We start from the raw sequence: 20,797 nt of genomic DNA on the forward strand, positions 1-20,797 counted from the left end.
GTTTTTTTATACCATAACATTTTAACTGAGTTAGCGGTGATAGCTAGTGTGTGTTCTCAGTATGGTGTGATCTGACGGGTTGAACTTTTTGCCGTGTCAAAGTTAGTTATGACAATATGTTGGCACGGTATAAGCACCCCTCATTCACTTGTTCAACTATGTAAGAATAGAAAAAAAAACTGAACTTCGGATAACAATAAATAACACGTAACTGATTGTAACACGTAAAAACCTCCCTAGTTACTGTTTTAAATGTAGGACTGCCCATCATGTAACAGAAATTAACCTTTATGCCAGATTTAACTCCCATTTAAGGAAGGGAGCCTTAAAAAATACATCCATATACTGTATGTTATCACATGTGAACCACTAACACCTGAGATAACTGAGATAAATCAATACCTATGGACGTCCAGAAAGGTAAGAGTACGAAATTTGTTTGTTTCAATATGTCATGATGTCAACATAATCAAAATTAAACTTTAAACGAGGCCTAAACACGAACAAAGGAAATATAAAACGTTGAGACCCAACAGAAAGCGGAGCACCACCAGGTGCTCCTGCCTGATAAGTGTCTTCTGTTTCATCGATGGCACTTAATATGTTAATCTAAGTCAATTACAGTCACCTTAGCATGGTCTCAAATGAGATTCTAATTCACTTGGTATACTCAAAGGATCAAATACATCTAATTTCATATCATATATATATATATATGTATATATATAATGTTCCCCTCAAGGACATGATGGAAAAAGCGGTTTATTGCTAGCGCAGATTGTTATCAATTATCTATCCAAATTTCGACCATTCCTGTCTAAGAAGTACACAGATAAGTCAGGCAAACTGCCATAAACTAAACTTTTCTAGAAGAAATATCAAATGCAATTGATGATATCTAATTTGGGTTTAATGTCAGTTGGGACATTCCAAAAGACTATTTGAAAACCCATTTTAACAAACTATCACGTTATTAGCTGTATTTTTCTTGCTAGAGATTGGATTAAAACATGTTTCCGTCCTGCAGTTAGGACCCCAGAAATGATCTGTTGCCTACTTAAATGATCCTAGGGGCAACTGAATTTGGGATTTGATATTTTCTCTTCCTTCTAAACAATGTTTTCCCCAAGATCTCCCTTGATAATTCAGTTGAGCTTTAAGTTCTGTCCCTTGGCCGAGACATACCAGAGTTTATGAAAATGGTAGTTGCTTCGTCCTACTATAAGTCTAATAAAAGTGTAACAATTGGTTCTCTCGTTGTCAGTATAGTATTAAAGTCAGTTTCATTTCCATACTATCACAAGGAGGTTTACACGAATAAGCCCCCAACCACTCGCACTTGGTTCAATCACATAAGGAAGCCGTTGTTTAGATGAGCATCGTAGTTGATAGGTCGTTACAAATATAAAACCATAAGTCCTTAATGGTTTTTTTTTGTCTGAACAGGTAACGAAAAATTGTTTTCACTCAATTTCTTCTGGGTTGTCTCTATCTTCATTTTACTTTTTTCTGCTTTATTCCTTTGTTTAATAATATGGTTTCTGAGGAACGTTTTCATTGCTGTTCTGTTTCGGTCCCCATTCAGGTATTCTTTATGCATTTAAGCTTTGTATGCATGCCTGTGTTTATATCTATATATCTATGGATATGTTTCAGGAGTTATATTCCATATCACAAAAGAAACATGGGTGTTTACTTGTTACATTGTATAAACGATGAAAACGTATAAAATGTGCATGCAACCTTTTCTTAAAACAAATTTAGGTTGCCATCGTAACCAGGTCACTATACACTTATTTGTGCTCAGTCTATCTGTTAAACAAAACCTGGCTTACAGCCTTATTGTGATACTGTTACCCCAGGAGTAAATTAATAGGGGGATTTTAAAGAACCCCAAAGAGCTTTTGACCAATCTTCAACACCTTCTAAACGCATTACTTCAAGAAAATTTTATTTTTCAACTCTGTACACTACCATACCCTATGTTGAACTGAAAGAACGCATGCGTTCCCTTGCCGTGAGGGTTTTCTTTTCCACGAAAGGTGAACGACAGTATCAATGTATGGTTATAAACTGCTAGGCGTATTTCGTCTAAATCAAAGAAGAAATATATGGAGAACGAAATCATAAAGTGATCGAGTTTTTGAATGACAACATCTTCCTCGAGTTTGGTAATTTCTCATCTCTGGATAGCAACATCCCTGCATCCCCAACCTATGGTGTTTCCATGTCGCAGTTGGTTCAGGGGCTCTTCCTTTTATCACAATCTTCTTGCAAGAAAAAAAAAATGGCAGGTGTCGTGGATGAAGTAGAACACGCTTACATTGGAACATGCCTTGTCTTTGGGTAACAAGAAATTATCGACCATTGTATATACTCACCAGAATTGGAAATCAAACACACGGTAGGCTTTTCTGCATCAGCTGCTTATCTCGATCTTTTCCTACAACAAAATCGACATGGACAGGTTTCCCAAGCATTATGATACGCGTGAAGATTTCAATTTCAATTTTTCTATTGCGAATTTTCCATTTCCTGATGGCATTATCATCTCCATCTTATAATATATACATGTCACAGTTGATTCGATATTCAAGGGTCTGTTCCCATGATCAATGGATCTTTAATGCAAGAAGTAGTCAACTGACGGACAAACTAAAACAATTGTTCAAAAGATGCAGGTTGTTGGAAATTATTAGGAATTTTAATGGTCGCCATACTGATCTCAATGAAAAATATCATATTTCTTTGTGTGATATGAAGCTGGACGTCTTTGTTACTCGTTAGTTTACTTGTCAGTTCCGTTGTTGAATATCTTATTCTTATTTGAAAACGTGACATTACTTATATTGACCAAGGTTAACACGACGGATATCGTCGTCGAGGCAGAAGACTCGTAGTCTTTCGGAACACCTGGTCCTATTATCCTTGTACTTTTTCAGGAATCTCCGTTTAAATCTTTTTTGTTTGTATCTTGCCTTAGTTTTATTGAATTTGGGTGTGAATTATGATTATGTTGACATAAAGGTATTTTCATTTATTTCTTCCAGTTTTCAATTACAAACACTACAAGTGAAGTGAAAATGTCTAGACATTTAAATGACCAACCACGTTTGAACTTATAGATAATCATAATAACTTAAAAAAACATACAGAATAAACGTTAAAAAATAATTTTATATTTCTGATATACTTAGTTGTGGTTCTGATGAACAATATGATCATTGTCTAAGTCATTACTTTAAAAATACAAGAGTGGCTATTATCATTACAAGAGAAATAATTGAAAACTTGTAGAAACAAATGATAATAAAACTGCTTTTTTTCAGACTGACTTATCTACCCAGACATCTGAAAATAAATATTCAATAAGGCTTGTAATTTAGAAACTTCTTCATTACATCAGAACGTATAAAATGTGTATAAAATAACTTTTCATTCAATGCTTCCTGAGATGTATTGTTTTTACATACAATATTAACATTTTTGAAAGATTTAGAAAAAAGTCAAATTGTGGTTGCCAGAGCTACTTTTAAATGCACAAAGAAATAATTTTGCTGTGAAGTTCCAATAAGCACAACTCCTAATTATCTTAAAACTCTACTCCTTCTACTTGTAAATAACCCTAATTATGGCCTCAGAAACACTGAAAATTATATTATACCTAATGATAGACTCCAATTGTCTAATGCTTCTTTTTCCCGTTTACTGTTGGACTATGGAAACAATTACCTATCAGTGCTAGGCATAGAGGAATTTTTTCATCATTCAAGTTAAGAAATAATGCTATTGCTCTTTAAAGGGATAATTTTTTCGAGTAAATCTATCTTCTAACGAACGTGGCTCTTCCTGTTGAAGATACTTATCATTTTAGTTTTATCTGTGATAATTATATTGACCAACGAATAAAGTTATTTCGTCAACTTAATGAATACATACCCTTCAATTTAAATTTACTCCTATTCGGCGACATTTCCCTCTGAACATGTAAAGCAAACCATATTTTTGCATACTCAGTAATATATCCAAGAAACAAACATATACTTGCAAACTTGAATTTCTCTATCCCACTCTTCCTCTTCTTCTGAAGTCATATATTAGTAAGTCTATATTAGTAATATTCGTGATTGATATCATTGATATCATTATGAAAGAAATGCGATATCAACGTATGAAATAAAATGAAATTTTTTTCTTCATTTCTCAAATATGTCTGTTTTCACTGTATACCTTAGTTTATAACTGTTTTCCTATTGCATATTACTGCTACCTTGTAAATATAATGTGTGTGTATTAATATACTGAAAGGATAAAAAAAACGCAGGGTAATATTTATTCCGATATTTCGAAAACGCGTTCTCCAAATAAAGTGAAACTTTGTGGATTGAGTAATTAGGTCATATTACACCTTGTCATGTATCAAAAATTTAGTCACGGTACAGTGCGCAGCTCTGGTAAATGGAGGAAGTAAAAAACAAGAATCTCGTGCACCGTGTTGTTCTGGTCTCATGCAGCGTTGGTCAAGTCACTCTTCTTTTATACAGACCAACTGCTTCCCTAAAATTAATTCAGAATTTGATTCGTTTTAAGAATGACACGACTCACAGAAGTTCAGAGGGGTCAGGCCATTCAGATGCTGATGCAAGGACAGCTGCAAAATCAGATTGCTAGGCACTTTGGTGTTAATGTTTCCACCATAGAACGTCTTGTAAGACGTCTTTGGGAAACTGGGCGATTGGCCGATCGACCTAGGTCAGGACGTCCGCGCGTAACGTCAAGACGTCAGGATCGCTATATCGTCGTCTCTCATGTGCGTAATCGGCGCCTTACTGCCGTTGAGAGTGCACTTAATGTTCGTGGAAATCATGGGCGTCCTATAAGTTCAAAAACTGTAAGGAATCGATTACGAGAAGTTGGTGTAAGAGCACGTCGCCCCTACGTAGGACTACACCTTACCCCTGCTCGACGTCAGCGTCGTATGGCCTGGGTCGCTGCACATGCTCCACGACGGTTTCCACTGAGGCAGTGGAGACAAGTTTTCTTCACGGACGAGTCTCGATTCTGTTTTTATCGATCTGACGGCCGTCAACATGCCTACCGACGTAGTGGCGAACGTTTAACGGACGCTTGCGTTGTAGAGAGAGAGATAGGTTTGGGGGCGGTTCAGTAATGGTGTGGGGAGGAATCTCACACGGGTTAAAATCACAATTGGTTGTTATTGATGGCAATTTAACAACAGCTAAGTATAGAGATGAGATTATCCGACCCCATGTTATCCCTTTCTTACAGCAGCATAATCTAACCCTCCAGCAGGATAATGCTAGGCCCCACGTAGCAAGGATTTGCCAAGTCTTTCTGGCCAACAACAACATTCAACCACTGGATTGGCCGCCATATAGCCCTGATTTGTCCCCGATCGAGCATCTTTGGGACCAGTTGGATAGACAGGTTCGAAAGTGCCGGCCACCCCTTGCTACTCGGGAGCAGATGACCAGAGCTCTGATTGAAGAGTGGGACAACATACCCATAAGACGGATTAACGCTCTCATGAACTCTATGACCAGAAGAATAAGGGCAGTGACCACAGCAAACGGCGGACACACAAGATATTGATGACTCAGTTCAATTTCAATTTCAAAATCCAATGGGTCCATTCAATTTAATCGTTAGTACCTCTAAACCAATTGTCAGATGCAAAATACAGACTTTGGAAATTTTTAAGCTTTAATTTATCTGTAAGTATACAAAATTTTGTTTTAAATGAAGCCCGATATCATACTTAATTTCTGGTTAAAAGTTCACCTTGCGTTTCTTTATCCTTTTAGTATATGTTTGGAAAGTGTTTTACTTACGTCATTAAACTTGTTGGCAATCCTATTGCTACTTATATAATCATGTGTAATAAAGCATGTTTAAATAAAATGTTGATATTGTTGTGTTTTTCTCACGTCAATGCCTTCGCTGAAAGCAACCAGCGCCAAGACTACGACAGTAATAGTGTTTTGAAAGGCCTTTACCACTATAATATCACCAAAAGTGCATTTTACATCTTAAATAATCACACATAATTTCACATCAAAGAGTTGCCGATAACAATCGGCGACAAGACTACACAAATACTCTATTCATTTATGTGAAGTTTATCGACAAATCTCTGCGTGGTTGCTTGAACATCTCCTTAGTCAGCCCTGCAAACTTATATTTGTTTGTTTTATTATGCACGTCTTATCATTAATATTTTTCTTACAGGTATTTCACATATTTTTATTCACATATATTTGATATAAGACAAGAAATTTAGGTGTTTACTCCCACAGTATCATTTCATTGGCGCCATGACTTCTTAAATCACTATGCTACAATCACCGGTCATTCGCTGGGTAAGTAAATTGATTTTAACACTACCAACATATTAATACTAAGTGATAATTCATGGCGTACGGGTAAAAACGTTCTGATGGGGACAGAACAAAATTTGAACAATGGATGCGGGACATCGATAAACAGGCAATACACACAATAAGCATTTGTTAACCTTGCAGTCGTCTACTAGCCCAGTAAGTGATATCATTCAACGCCATACCAAGGGTATAGAAAGTCCTAACTGGGATGATCTAAAAGCCCAGCTAGTTCGTTGTTTTGGAGTCATTCAAGGTTCAGCCCATGCATTTGCTTTACCTGACGAACCTGTCCAACTTTTTACACAACGAATTGTGTCGTTGTTCAGAAAAATATATGAAAACCAGAACTTACATTCCCCCGTTATTTCTCAACAGCTCGTTAGGTTTTTTGAGGATGGTTTTTAGTTCCCGACACCAGGTTACGAGTTATGAGAGGGCAGTTTAATGTTTTCGATAAGGCTGTAGATTGTGCCACGAGAGAAAAGGACATTCGCCTCCGGTCCCAAAACAACCAGTTCCCTTCACATATACACACAGTTCCATACAACACACATGCTCACACAATTAGGGATTAAACAGCGTTTCGACTTCTTTATCTCTACTCATCACCACAGGAAACATTTTACAACCCTTTCTTCCTCAATCGTTTCTCTAGCTACTACGCTGTGATATGTTCATAAGCTTCATATAGCTATAAGATCTCCAACACACTTCTGAATTATATAACTATACTGGCTTAACTAAGGAATTGAAACAATGTCAGCTGTACGTCTATCGGACAAGATCTCCAACACATGTCGGTATCATATAACTATACTGGTTTAACTAATGAACTGAAACAATGTCAGCTGTACGTCTATCGGACAAGATCTCCAACACACTTCTGAACCATGTAATTATAGGAGTTCAACTAATGAGTTGAAACAATGTCATCTGTACGTCTATCGGAAAATAACTCCAACACACGTCGGTATCATATAACTATACTGGTTTAACTAATGAATTCAAACAATGTCATCTGTCCGTCTATCGGACAAGATCTCCAACACACTTCTCTATCATATAACTATACTGGTTTAACTAATAAATTGAAACAATGTCAGCTGTACGTCTATCGGACAAGATCTCCAACACACTTCTGAACCATGTAATTATAGGAGTTCAACTAATGAGTTGAAACAATGTCATCTGTACGTCTATCGGAAAAGAACTCCAACACACTTCTGAACTATATAACTTTATTTGTTCAACCAATGAGTTAAACAATGTCAGCTGTTCGTCTATAGGTCAAGATCTCCAACACACTTCTCTATCATATAACTATACTGGTTTAACTAATGAATTCAAACAATGTCATCTGTCCGTCTATCGGACAAGATCTCCAACACACTTCTCTATCATATAACTATACTGGTTTAACTAATGAATTGAAACAATGTCAGCTGTACGTCTATCGGACAAGATCTCCAACACACTTCTGAACAATGTAATTATAGGAGTTTAACTAATTAATTGAAACAATGTCAGCTGTACGTCTATCGGACAAGATCTCCAACACACGTCGGTATCATATAACTATACTGGTTTAACTAATGAATTCAAACAATGTCATCTGTCCGTCTATCGGACAAGATCTCCAACACACTTCTCTATCATATAACTATACTGGTTTAACTAATGAATTGAAACAATGTCAGATGTACGTCTATCGGACAAGATCTCCAACACACTTCTGAACAATGTAATTATAGGAGTTTAACTAATTAATTGAAACAATGTCAGCTGTACGTCTATCGGACAAGAACTCCAACACACTTCTGAACTATATAACTTTATTTGTTCAACCAATGAGTTAAACAATGTCAGCTGTACGTCTATCGGACAAGATCTCCATCACACTTCTGAACCATGTAATTATAGGAGTTCAACTAATGAGTTAAAACAATGTCAGCTATACGTCTATCGCACAAGAACTCCAACACGCTTCTGAACTATATAACTTTTATTGTTCAACCAATGAGTTATACAACATCAGCTGTTCGTCTATCGGACAAGATCTCCAACACACTTCTGTATCATATAACTATACTGGTTTAACTAATGAATTGAAACAATGTCATCTGTACGTCTATCGGACAAGATCTCCAACACATGTCGGTATCATATAACTATACTGGTTTAACAAATGAATTGAAACAATGTCATCTGTACGTCTATCGAACAAGAACTCCAACATACTTGTGAACCATGTAATTATAGGAGTTCAACTAATGAGTTAAAACAATGTCAGCTGTACGTCTATTGGACAAGAACTCCAACATACTTCTGAACCATGTAATTATAGGAGTTCAACTAATGAGTTAAAACAATGTCATCTGTACGTCTATCGGAAAAGAACTCCAACACACTTCTGAACTATATAACTTTATTTGTTCAACCAATGAGTTAAACAATGTCAGCTGTTCGTCTATAGGTCAAGATCTCCAACACACTTCTCTATCATATAACTATACTGGTTTAACTAATGAATTCAAACAATGTCATCTGTCCGTCTATCGGACAAGATCTCCAACACACTTCTCTATCATATAACTATACTGGTTTAACTAATGAATTGAAACAATGTCAGCTGTACGTCTATCGGAAAGATCTCCAACACACTTCTGAACAATGTAATTATAGGAGTTTAACTAATTAATTGAAACAATGTCAGCTGTACGTCTATCGGACAAGATCTCCAACACACGTCGGTATCATATAACTATACTGGTTTAACTAATGAATTCAAACAATGTCATCTGTCCGTCTATCGGACAAGATCTCCAACACACTTCTCTATCATATAACTATACTGGTTTAACTAATGAATTGAAACAATGTCAGATGTACGTCTATCGGACAAGATCTCCAACACACTTCTGAACAATGTAATTATAGGAGTTTAACTAATTAATTGAAACAATGTCAGCTGTACGTCTATCGGACAAGAACTCCAACACACTTCTGAACTATATAACTTTATTTGTTCAACCAATGAGTTAAACAATGTCAGCTGTTCGTCTATAGGTCAAGATCTCCATCAAACTTCTGAACCATGTAATTATAGGAGTTCAACTAATGAGTTAAAACAATGTCAGCTGTACGTCTATCGCACAAGAACTCCAACACGCTTCTGAACTATATAACTTTTATTGTTCAACCAATGAGTTATACAACATCAGCTGTTCGTCTATCGGACAAGATCTCCAACACACTTCTGTATCATATAACTATACTGGTTTAACTAATGAATTGAAACAATGTCATCTGTACGTCTATCGGACAAGATCTCCAACACATGTCGGTATCATATAACTATACTGGTTTAACTAATGAATTGAAACAATGTCATCTGTACGTCTATCGGACAAGATCTCCAACACACGTCGGTATCATATAACTATACTGGTTTAACTAATGAATTCAAACAATGTCATCTGTCCGTCTATCGGACAAGATCTCCAACACACTTCTCTATCATATAACTATACTGGTTTAACTAATATTGAAACAATGTCAGATGTACGTCTATCGGACAAGATCTCCAACACACTTCTGAACAATGTAATTATAGGAGTTTAACTAATTAATTGAAACAATGTCAGCTGTACGTCTATCGGACAAGAACTCCAACACACTTCTGAACTATATAACTTTATTTGTTCAACCAATGAGTTAAACAATGTCAGCTGTTCGTCTATAGGTCAAGATCTCCATCACACTTCTGAACCATGTAATTATAGGAGTTCAACTAATGAGTTAAAACAATGTCAGCTGTACGTCTATCGCACAAGAACTCCAACACGCTTCTGAACTATATAACTTTTATTGTTCAACCAATGAGTTATACAACATCAGCTGTTCGTCTATCGGACAAGATCTCCAACACACTTCTCTATCATATAACTATACTGGTTTAACTAATGAATTGAAACAATGTCAGCTGTACGTCTATCGGACAAGATCTCCAACACACTTCTGAACAATGTAATTATAGGAGTTTAACTAATTAATTGAAACAATGTCAGCTGTACGTCTATCGGACAAGATCTCCAACACACGTCGGTATCATATAACTATACTGGTTTAACTAATGAATTCAAACAATGTCATCTGTCCGTCTATCGGACAAGATCTCCAACACACTTCTCTATCATATAACTATACTGGTTTAACTAATGAATTGAAACAATGTCAGATGTACGTCTATCGGACAAGATCTCCAACACACTTCTGAACAATGTAATTATAGGAGTTTAACTAATTAATTGAAACAATGTCAGCTGTACGTCTATCGGACAAGAACTCCAACACACTTCTGAACTATATAACTTTATTTGTTCAACCAATGAGTTAAACAATGTCAGCTGTTCGTCTATAGGTCAAGATCTCCATCACACTTCTGAACCATGTAATTATAGGAGTTCAACTAATGAGTTAAAACAATGTCAGCTATACGTCTATCGCACAAGAACTCCAACACGCTTCTGAACTATATAACTTTTATTGTTCAACCAATGAGTTATACAACATCAGCTGTTCGTCTATCGGACAAGATCTCCAACACACTTCTGTATCATATAACTATACTGGTTTAACTAATGAATTGAAACAATGTCATCTGTACGTCTATCGGAAAAGAACTCCAACACATTTCTGAACTATATAAGTTTTATTGTTCAACTAATGAGTTAAACAACATCAGCTGTTCGTCTATCGGTTATGATCTCCAACACACTTCTGAACCATATAACTTTTTTTTCAACTAATGAGTTAAACAACATCAGCTGTACGTCTATCGGTCATGATCTCCAACACATTTCTGAACCATAGAACTTTTATTGTTCAACTAATAAGTTGAAACAACATCAGCTGTAAGTCTATTGGACAAGATTTCTGTTACGCACTTTTTGATGTATCCACTTTATGGGTCACCATTTTTTTTTCACAGACAAAATCTGTTCTACATGGATGTAATTATTAAATGTTTATGAATGTTTAGTCTATTAAGGCGACTCTAGTTTAAAATCAATAATTTCATTATGGATTTCTACCAATAATTGCTTAGCAATATCTTGTTTAAAGATAACTGCCTACAAGACCGTTTGTAGGGGATGTCAAGGAATGCAATGCCCTGGTGGATGTTATCAATATCAAATAGATACGTTCCTTTTTCAATAAAAATAGAAAGAATCTGGAATCCTGATAACCTGAAGCAGATCAAATGGTATATTTTTTCTTTTATTGTTAAGCTCTACCTGGTGTGAACTGACCAGTAAAAAAATAATAGCATTAATAGTATAATAAAGACATGTAGAACTCACTTCAGAATTAATTGAAAATAGGTTGATTGCAGAATTATTTTGTGTTTTTTTGACACTTTAAAATCGATTTTATGTGCGATTTAAAACATAAGTTATTATTAACAAATATAAACTATAGCTAGACACACACGAGAAGAGCATCAATATAATCATTTTGTTAGAGCAGAGCAAAACAATGAATACACTGCACCGTACAGTTGTTCCGTCCTTTAAGGCCTCGTCAGTGATGCTAAGGCGTCTAAATTGTGAAGCCGATGAGGAGAGCGAGGAAAATCCAAAGTGACAAAAATCTAGCAACCCAATAATTAAATAAATTTCGTAATATTCATATATCTGAAACAATGGAATAGCGTCAAGTCCACAAATGTATTCTGAACAATAAATACATCCAAACAGAGAAACAAAATTTCAGCCATCAGGCCTTTGGCATTACCACGGGATTCAAGGGGTCCAGACGCATATAATAGTATCCATAACTACTCTGTGTACGACCCTCTATCACCGCTTTCCACATAACGTCAATTTCTTTGTTTTTGGCTGGCATTACAATATATGTACAGTTTGAATGTTTTTCTTTATAACATTTTAAGCCTTCTGGATGACTAAAAGTTAATTTTTTTCCAAAATTATCAAAGGTGACATTTTTTACCCTGGAAGGCAGTAAACCAAACAGGAAGAAATCATCTACCCAAAAGAAAGGTGATGCGATGGCGGCGTGAAATAGGGCTGGTACCAAATCCGTCGATATGAATACGACAAAGCCGCTGCAGTACATGTGGGGGTACATAGAAAACGACTTATATTCGTCTGCACGAACGTACCACTTGCTATTGCGTTTACGGATAATCGGCATTGTATTTGGCTCAATTCGATTACAAAATATGTGTTTCTTTTTAGGTACTAAATTGTTTCGAATTTCCTCAAAATATTTGAAGAAATTTATCAAAGCATCGTCATCAACTTTGACGACCATCTCTGCATTCATGCAATTCTCAGTGATCCAGCGGTACCCCATCACTCCTTTGTTTGTGAGATTACGATAAGAGTCTATGAAACTGCCTTGTACGATGTCATGATATTTGTTTGATTCTGTTTCCAGCTCCATCTGCAGAGTAGAGTTTTTCACTAGCCCGAGCAAGAAAACGACTCTCACACTCTCTGGACTGTAGAATGTTGTGTTGAGCCACGTCCGCCTCATTTCAGAGCGGATGAAGAAATGACTTGGCGCTGTATGCACCACCACAAGGACAGAAACTTTATCTACTCCTCGACAAACGTTCTTGTTGTTAATATGAAATGGCGCGTTGACTGTGACAGAATACTTGGTCTTCGCCTTTATTTGGCGTCCGATCACATGCTCTTTATGAGTATCATCCTCATCATTGCCAAGAATCCGGTGTGCCAGTGATTCATGGTCAAAAGGCACCTCATTGGATGCAACTTCCACCTCCGGTCTGTATAGCTCATGAATGAAAGTGACCGTAAGTAAAGTTGTGGCAACTAGCATTGATAACGATGCAAATCTTATATACGAAGTCAATCGGCGCATCTTGTTGGTTTTTGTTGCTAATAGATCTTCACTTCACTGTGGAGGTGTATCCCTTCAAGTCGTTTTCTGCAAAAGATGTGAAAAAGAAGGATTAAACCACATGATATGTTTCTTGAATCTCATTGAATCAATTTTTCAGAGTACAAAACGTTGTATCTTGACTTAGATCAATTTTTCAGAGTACAAAACCTTGTATCTAGACTTAGATAAATTTTTCAAAGTACAAAACCTTGTATCTTGTATCAATTTTTCAGAGTAAAAAACATTGTATCTTGTCTTAGACATATTTATACTATTTAAATGATTGTATCAGCAAGTGTCAGAAGAATCAGGGCGTGTGAGCAAACAGATCCAGCCTGTGCAACTTCAAATGTATAAATTGTGTAAAATGAATATTTGTCCTCATTACGTGATATACACAAGTACTTAGTTTGTATTGACAGGCCTGCTACAAATCATTCGTATTAAAATATTTCTTTCTCAAAGTCAGAGTTGAAGAAACTTATGGCAGGAATAAGTATTTTATTTTGTCTTTGTATTTAGACGGAATTCTTACAAAACGAAAAAAAATACATTACATCTTCTAAATACCGTATAGTTGTACAATATCGCGGGTCTAATTTTCCGGTTGTCACGATTTTGGCTAGTTTACGGATATCAAATTTCGCAGATATCTATGAACTGGTGTCCATGCACACTGGCATAACAAATATTTTCTGATATTTTTGTTCACTGTGGAAATGTTCGGCAGGCAGTTAATTTCAGGCGATTTTTACTGACCGTGAAAACAGCGAAAAGGAAACCCTCGCGAATATCACGAACTATACAGTAATGTTGAGAAAGTTTATTTTTAAACTGGTAAGTATAGTTTATGTAACAAATAAAATTGAATGCTATATCGTTTGTTATAATAATTCTTAACTTCCAATGTGGATTATCCTTAGTCTCCTCCAAGGTTTTTAACGATATAACAAAGGATGGAAGAGCTGTATGATCGACATTTATTCGTTATTAGACTCTTTTATACATAATTTTGAAGATGCAGCACTCATGGCTGTAATTTGATAAAATAGATACATCAATAAATACCGAATGCCCAGTATTTTATGTTTATTCTATCAAAGGACTGTGAATGCACTATTACATATTAATGATAAAAGATGATGATATCAGTGGCTGCCTCCTCTCACAAAAGGTGATATCAAATTATCAATTTGTTGTATTGTTGCATATTAGATTTTGACAATATGGATTTTATATAAGGAAATGCAACACGGTATAGTAAACAGAGTGACAGGTGGAAAACTATATCAGATAAATTATCATGACAATAATATATATTTTATATCTACTTGTCATCTCTACTGTAAAGATACCTTCTTTAAGAAATCAGCCATACATATTCATATTGCTCTCTACAGTTAACGTATGTCTTGCTTTGTATTGTAATACATATTGCATTCATCCATTGATATGTAAAACAAATAAAAATAAAAATCTATTTTTTTTAATTTATGGTCGCCATATTGATCACATTGAGAAATATTCTATTTCTTTGTGCGACATGAGACTGGACGTATTCGATGCTTGTAAATGTTTGGTTCCGTTGTTGTATACCTTGTTCTCATTGGAGAACATGACATTATTTACCTGGATTGACCAAGGATTACATGGCGGGTGTAGTCGATGAAGAGGAAGACGCTTACTGTTCCTGAACACCTGGTCTTATTCACATTGTACTTTTTCAGGAGTCTCCGTATTAATCTTTTTTTTCTTATTCACATTTTGCCTTAATTCTCTGGAACTCCCGTTTGAAATATTACTATGTTGCGATGTTGGTATTTTCTTGATGTTTTTTAGTTTAAACATATTTTATTGACAATGACATTGACAATAGGATTAGTCAGTAAGTTTTACCAACTTATAAATGACTTCTCCTACAACATACACATAAACATTTACATAAATATGGTCACGTGGTGACACGAAACTATTATAATAGTTTTTTTATGTAAAATGTATAAGTGGACAAAAAATAAAGAAACAGACAGAGAGATAAGAACAGGGTGTGGCATAGGGAAAGAGAGATAGAAAGAGGGATGTAGAATGGGAGAGAGAGAAAGAGAAAAAAAGGGGGGGAGGGGGAGGAGAGAGAATTTGAGTGAATCTTCCTGACCTTCCTAGGAATGTTTGGACCGATTTGGCCATTTTAAGGTTATCATCCACAGAGATATTAGAGTCACCATTGCAAAGAATATTTATATTAACAATACCGTCAAACCATATTAATTCTTGGTATAGTGCTCTACGTTGATCAGCATATAAAGGACAATTAAAAAAAAAAAGATGATAAGAATCTTCACACGGGTGCCCACATTGACACTCTGGTGAATTTACAAGATTAGCCCTAAAAAGATCATAATTGAGTGGACTTGCACAATTTCGGAGACGACAGTGGATGATATTTAATTTTCTGGAGCCATAACTAATAAATTGCTTGTGGAGGGTACTATCCACATACATAGATTTTTAAAGATTTAGCTTGAAAGAATTTAAAGTGGGTGAATTTCTAATGTCATTGTTCAGGTTGTTCCAAAGATTAGTTGCAGAAGGAAAAAAAGAATTATGAGATATTTGTAAACGGAATTGTTGATCTCTCATTAAATGGGCTCGTCTTAAATTATAGGGGACTAAGTTACCAACAATATCAGGTAATAAATCAATAAGGAAATCAGGTGCCAAGTTGTTAACTATAGAGTAAACGAGGGAGAGCTTCCTAGCTTCTCTTCTTTTTGAAAGAGGTAACCATCCTGTTTCTCTATATAGAAAATCTATTTTGATGTTTTCTTTTTACATTCTCCGAAATACCCTTTCAAAATAATGAAATAAAGTTTTCTTTAGTCAATAACAATATTTTATTTACATCATGGTTAGATAGAATATTGTGTTAATGAGTGACTTTTGACACTACTGGGTGCGTTACTACTTACAGCGCGTGTTGGCTTTTTCTAAAGCCGAACGAAATTATATAGCCATTTACTTTTACACCGTTAATGACAAGCTGCTCTTGCACGCGCGTAGTGATCATTATGACATTATGAATAACGCACTTCAGCGTGAGGTCATCGTATCACACACTGTGATTCGTGTGTGTTAAAATGCCTATGTAAAATAAAGTTTGTTTGAAATATGGTTATCATGCCAATCTTTGTCAAACGTTTAAGTATTTCATTTACGATTTATCAATGGAATAATTGTTGGTATTTTATATTTAGCAAATGATACATTGATATATGTAAAATATCAAAATCATGTTCGTTTTGTTGCTGTGGTATCAAAAAGAATGTAACAATAGACTATTCCATGATGTCAGTTTTTAGGCCATCAAACTAAATGTTTTCGCTATTTTTGTCTCTTTAAACTTTGGAATGGAAAAAAATGAGACTTGGTTTAATTGGCAAAAAACTATGATATAAGGATTGACTTTCTACTTGGTTAGTGTCATCGGAGGGTAAACATTATTAAACAGAAATAAACAAATGTTGTTGACGTTGTTCTGAAATTATCAGTCACATGGAAATGAATGACTAAACTTATTCAATTATGGAACCAGGCCCCACTTGTATAAAACATCTCAACTTGAGATTTCCTCAAGTCTCAAGTCAAGATTTTCCTCAGCTGATATCTCCTCAAAAACGGCTTGTATAAAATTTTCTCAAGGAACAGGAGGAAGGCATCGGCTAGATGTCCTGAAATTCCTTGAGGAATTTTCATACAAGATATTTTCAAGGAGATATTAGCTGAGGAAAATCTGGGCTTGAGGAAATCTAAAGGTTGAGATGTTTTATACAAGTGGGGCCTGTACATTTTTGTATCAAGTATGAGACATGTTTTTCCTGACTTTGGATTTCCCCTAAGTCGCGTCCTACATGTACTTTTCAAACATTAGGCTCATATCATCACTGACGAGTCCAAGAATAATGAAACACTAAACTGCAAGTTTTATTCGTTATTTTGCACCACTTATTCTATTTTAAAAGTGTGTTAAAAAGGACTACTCCTTTGAGATATTTATTCATCTCAATCATCACGTTGGGAAGATTAGTCTCAAGTCAATAACTGCCTGTAGGTTAATAAGGTAAAGATCCAGAAAACAATTATGTTTAGAGATGTAAAAATAGTTAATATTTGATTAATTTACAAATGTGTAAGCAAACTTCAGAGCGCCATTCAGTTTTAATTTCTTTAACGTATTTAACATATGTAGAATTGGGCACCTAAAACCACTTTAAAATCCAGCCTTTCTATTATTAACAGATACACTCATCAATTGATTTTAGGGTATTTAAAGAAAACATGCCTGAAGTTTTAAGAATTGCTTTAATGAATAAAGTTACTACGATGAGAAGTTGTTCTTATGCCAGATGGTAATTATGACAAGAATTAGTCTGGGAGCCACACTGGACAGCACCAGTAATTGTCAAGATTCACCCACTAAGCTGTTACCATATGGTTGACATACAGACGGACGAAAATTTGTTAAAATCTGTCACTGAATTATAAAAGACAGCAGATATCACTTAAGAGAGGATTTATTTGTATTCATGTTCCGACGATAAACTCTTAGAGGAATAGGATACTCAAGGCAGAAACAAACTTTAAATAGCAGTTGAAGATATATGTACAATACTCATAAACGAGATGGCGAGATGTATAGGTAGGACTGTTTATCATATCAGACTAAAATAGCTAGCGAGTTTAAATCCCTGGGCTACTTTCTTAATTGATATAGAATTATAATATGTGTTCTGTCACCTTAGTATTTGCCAAATTGAACCGATGATTATCATTTAACAGGTTACAGTATAAGAATCCTGTATTATTGAGTCGACATAAGGAGACAAAGTGCTAAATATATCGTTTTGCGAGTGTAAGTTAACATCCATTTCAACATGTATTAACGACAGATTTGTACAAGATAAACTGAGTATTTAAAAATCTTTTATGACAAGGCGTTTAAAATATAACTTCTGTTCTGGATATGAATATGGATATGGATGTTGACATGAGAGAAAGCAACTTGAAATAGAACATTGATATTTAGCTGCACCTTTCTGCTGTAGGCATCAGAATATTTGTCAAATGAAATATCTATTTTCGGTTGTTTTTTTGTTTTGTTTTTGTTTTTGTTCTTTTTTTTTGTTTTTTTGTTTTTGTTTTTTTTTTTTGTTTGTTTGTTTGTTTTTTTTTTTTTTTTTTTTTCAAAACACTATCTTCAATTAATAACATCGTGGTGGGTGTTTTAATGACTTACAGATATTCTTAAATAAGAAAATTAAAATAAACCCCCAAAAACATGAAAATAGAAAATGTTTTGAGAGAAGTCTGTTCCAAACTACTTTGTATACTGGTATCTGTAACAAATAAAACAAGGTAAGACGTCAGAACATTATTACGGCTTGTGACTTGTGAAATAATAAATATCTGCTTTGATTAAACTTATCAGGATCGTGGATGTCGTGTTTCTTGTAGTATTTCTTATAGTCAATGGATTCTAGTTTTCTATCGTTTTATCCTGTATATCAAAATAGCAGGAAAGACCAAAGTATTATGTTAATACAACCCGCCAATGGCATAATATATCAAGAATATTCTTGGTGTTAATGAGATGACAAGCTAAACGTACTATATATAAGTGTGATTTATATACTATTGGGGATTTTCATTTCCTACACAAGTGAATTCACATTTACTACTATTACATATGATGACTCTAGATTGCATTGTGTACGCCATCTCCTGCATCTCCCTAAATTATAAAAATATCAACAACAACCAAAATTGTATCTCTGCATAACTTTTGTTAAAACGTCTGTAGATGTTATCCATCTAATAAACAAATCGCAATTTCATTTTTTGTAACTTATTTCGCCCCTTCCTTGATTGCGGAGATCAGGTTAGTCCATGTTTTCTTGTTTAGAAATTCTTTTTGATACCTGTACAAACCTGGGGGTATATGTAACATAATTCACTCATTGTGTCCTTGTCAGAATCTGACTGGGGCACACTCGTTTGAAATATCTATAATTTGTAACACATAGTTTCATATTGGTTGATTTTTTGTTGGCTTATTAAGCTACGCTGATCATAGTGAACTTGGCGCTGCAATTACCAAACGATGAAGAGCTAAGAGAAATGATACATATACCCTGGTTCATCAGTCATTTCATAGTCATAACTGATAAGAATTGTAAAGAAGTATTGTGAAGGATTTAGAATACAACCATTCACATTTGTGTTGATGAAGGATTTAGAATACAACCATTTACATTTGTATTGATGAAGAATTTAGAATACAACCATTCACATTTGTATTGATGAAGAATTTAGAATACAACCATTCACATTTGTATTGATGAAGGATTTAGAATACAACCATTCACATTTGTATTGATGAAGAATTTAGAATACAACCATTCACATTTGTATTGATGAAGAATTTAGAATACAACCATTCACATTTGTATTGATGAAGGATTTAGAATACAACCATTCACATTTGTATTGATGAAGGATTTAGAATAATGTATTTATCTATGTATTAAAGAGGGCTTTAAAATCCCCATTCATCGTTGTATTGAGTCTTCCTGCTACATTGATATATGTATGAGTAAAGATTCAGGATACAGGGTTTTCACCTTGTAGTAACGAAAACTTTGGGATACAGTTATTTGATCCTTGTATTATGGAAAGTTTCAGGATACATATAGTTTCTATGCGTTAAGGAAAACAGATATAGAGATCACACGGTCACTGTCTTAAAATATAAGCTGTATTTTGGTGTGGCGAAGAAAGACGAAAGTATCTTTTTGTCCCGCGCCAAAATATAGCTTTATTTTATGACACTGGACATGTATTACCTTTATACTGCAACATTGATTGAAAATCAGACTATTTTGTTTTCAATTTGTTTACCTGATGTTGACGTCACGTTGAATTTGCCTGTTGACGAACAACAAAGTAATTAATCCACAAGGAAATAAAGTCCCAAACTTCATCGGATGTAACAGCGATTTCATGAATTTTCATAGATCCACAACATGTAAAATTATTTAAGTAGTTATTTATATTTATTAACGTTATATTTACGTAAGTGCAAAGAATTACTCCTTCGAATTACCGCACGTGCTAAAAATACAACAGTTTTCTGTCACTGCCGGATGCAGGAAAAAATATATGAGGAAGCCGTATTCCGACAAATTGAAGGCTAATCTATTTACGCGTTGAAGAAAAACGTTTCTGAATACAGATATTTCTTTAAGTTTTGCGGAAGGCTTCAGGATACAGCTATTGATCATTGTATTGAGAAAGGCTTTATCTTGGCGTTGAGGTAGGCCTGAACTTAGAGCAATTCATTGTAGTACTCAGGAAGGTTTCCTGGTAGTAATTTATCTATGCTTTGTGGAAGGTTTCCAGGTGCAGTC

General features: G+C 34.9%; 1 protein-coding gene across 1 annotated transcript; it reads right to left on the reverse strand.

Moving 5' to 3' along the window:
- Positions 1 to 12,179: 12,179 nt before the first annotated feature.
- LOC132551376 (beta-1,3-galactosyltransferase 5-like) lies at positions 12,180 to 13,313 on the reverse strand. The gene has a single exon (XM_060215521.1). It carries the CDS (start codon positions 13,311 to 13,313, stop codon positions 12,180 to 12,182), a length of 1,134 nt encoding a protein of 377 aa, XP_060071504.1.
- Positions 13,314 to 20,797: the final 7,484 nt, after the last annotated feature.

The sequence above is a fragment of the Ylistrum balloti genome, unplaced genomic scaffold (assembly GCF_031769215.1).
Source record: "Ylistrum balloti isolate Yb309-2 unplaced genomic scaffold, AGI_CSIRO_Ybal_v1 Utg369626, whole genome shotgun sequence".
Taxonomy (NCBI): domain Eukaryota; kingdom Metazoa; phylum Mollusca; class Bivalvia; order Pectinida; family Pectinidae; genus Ylistrum; species Ylistrum balloti.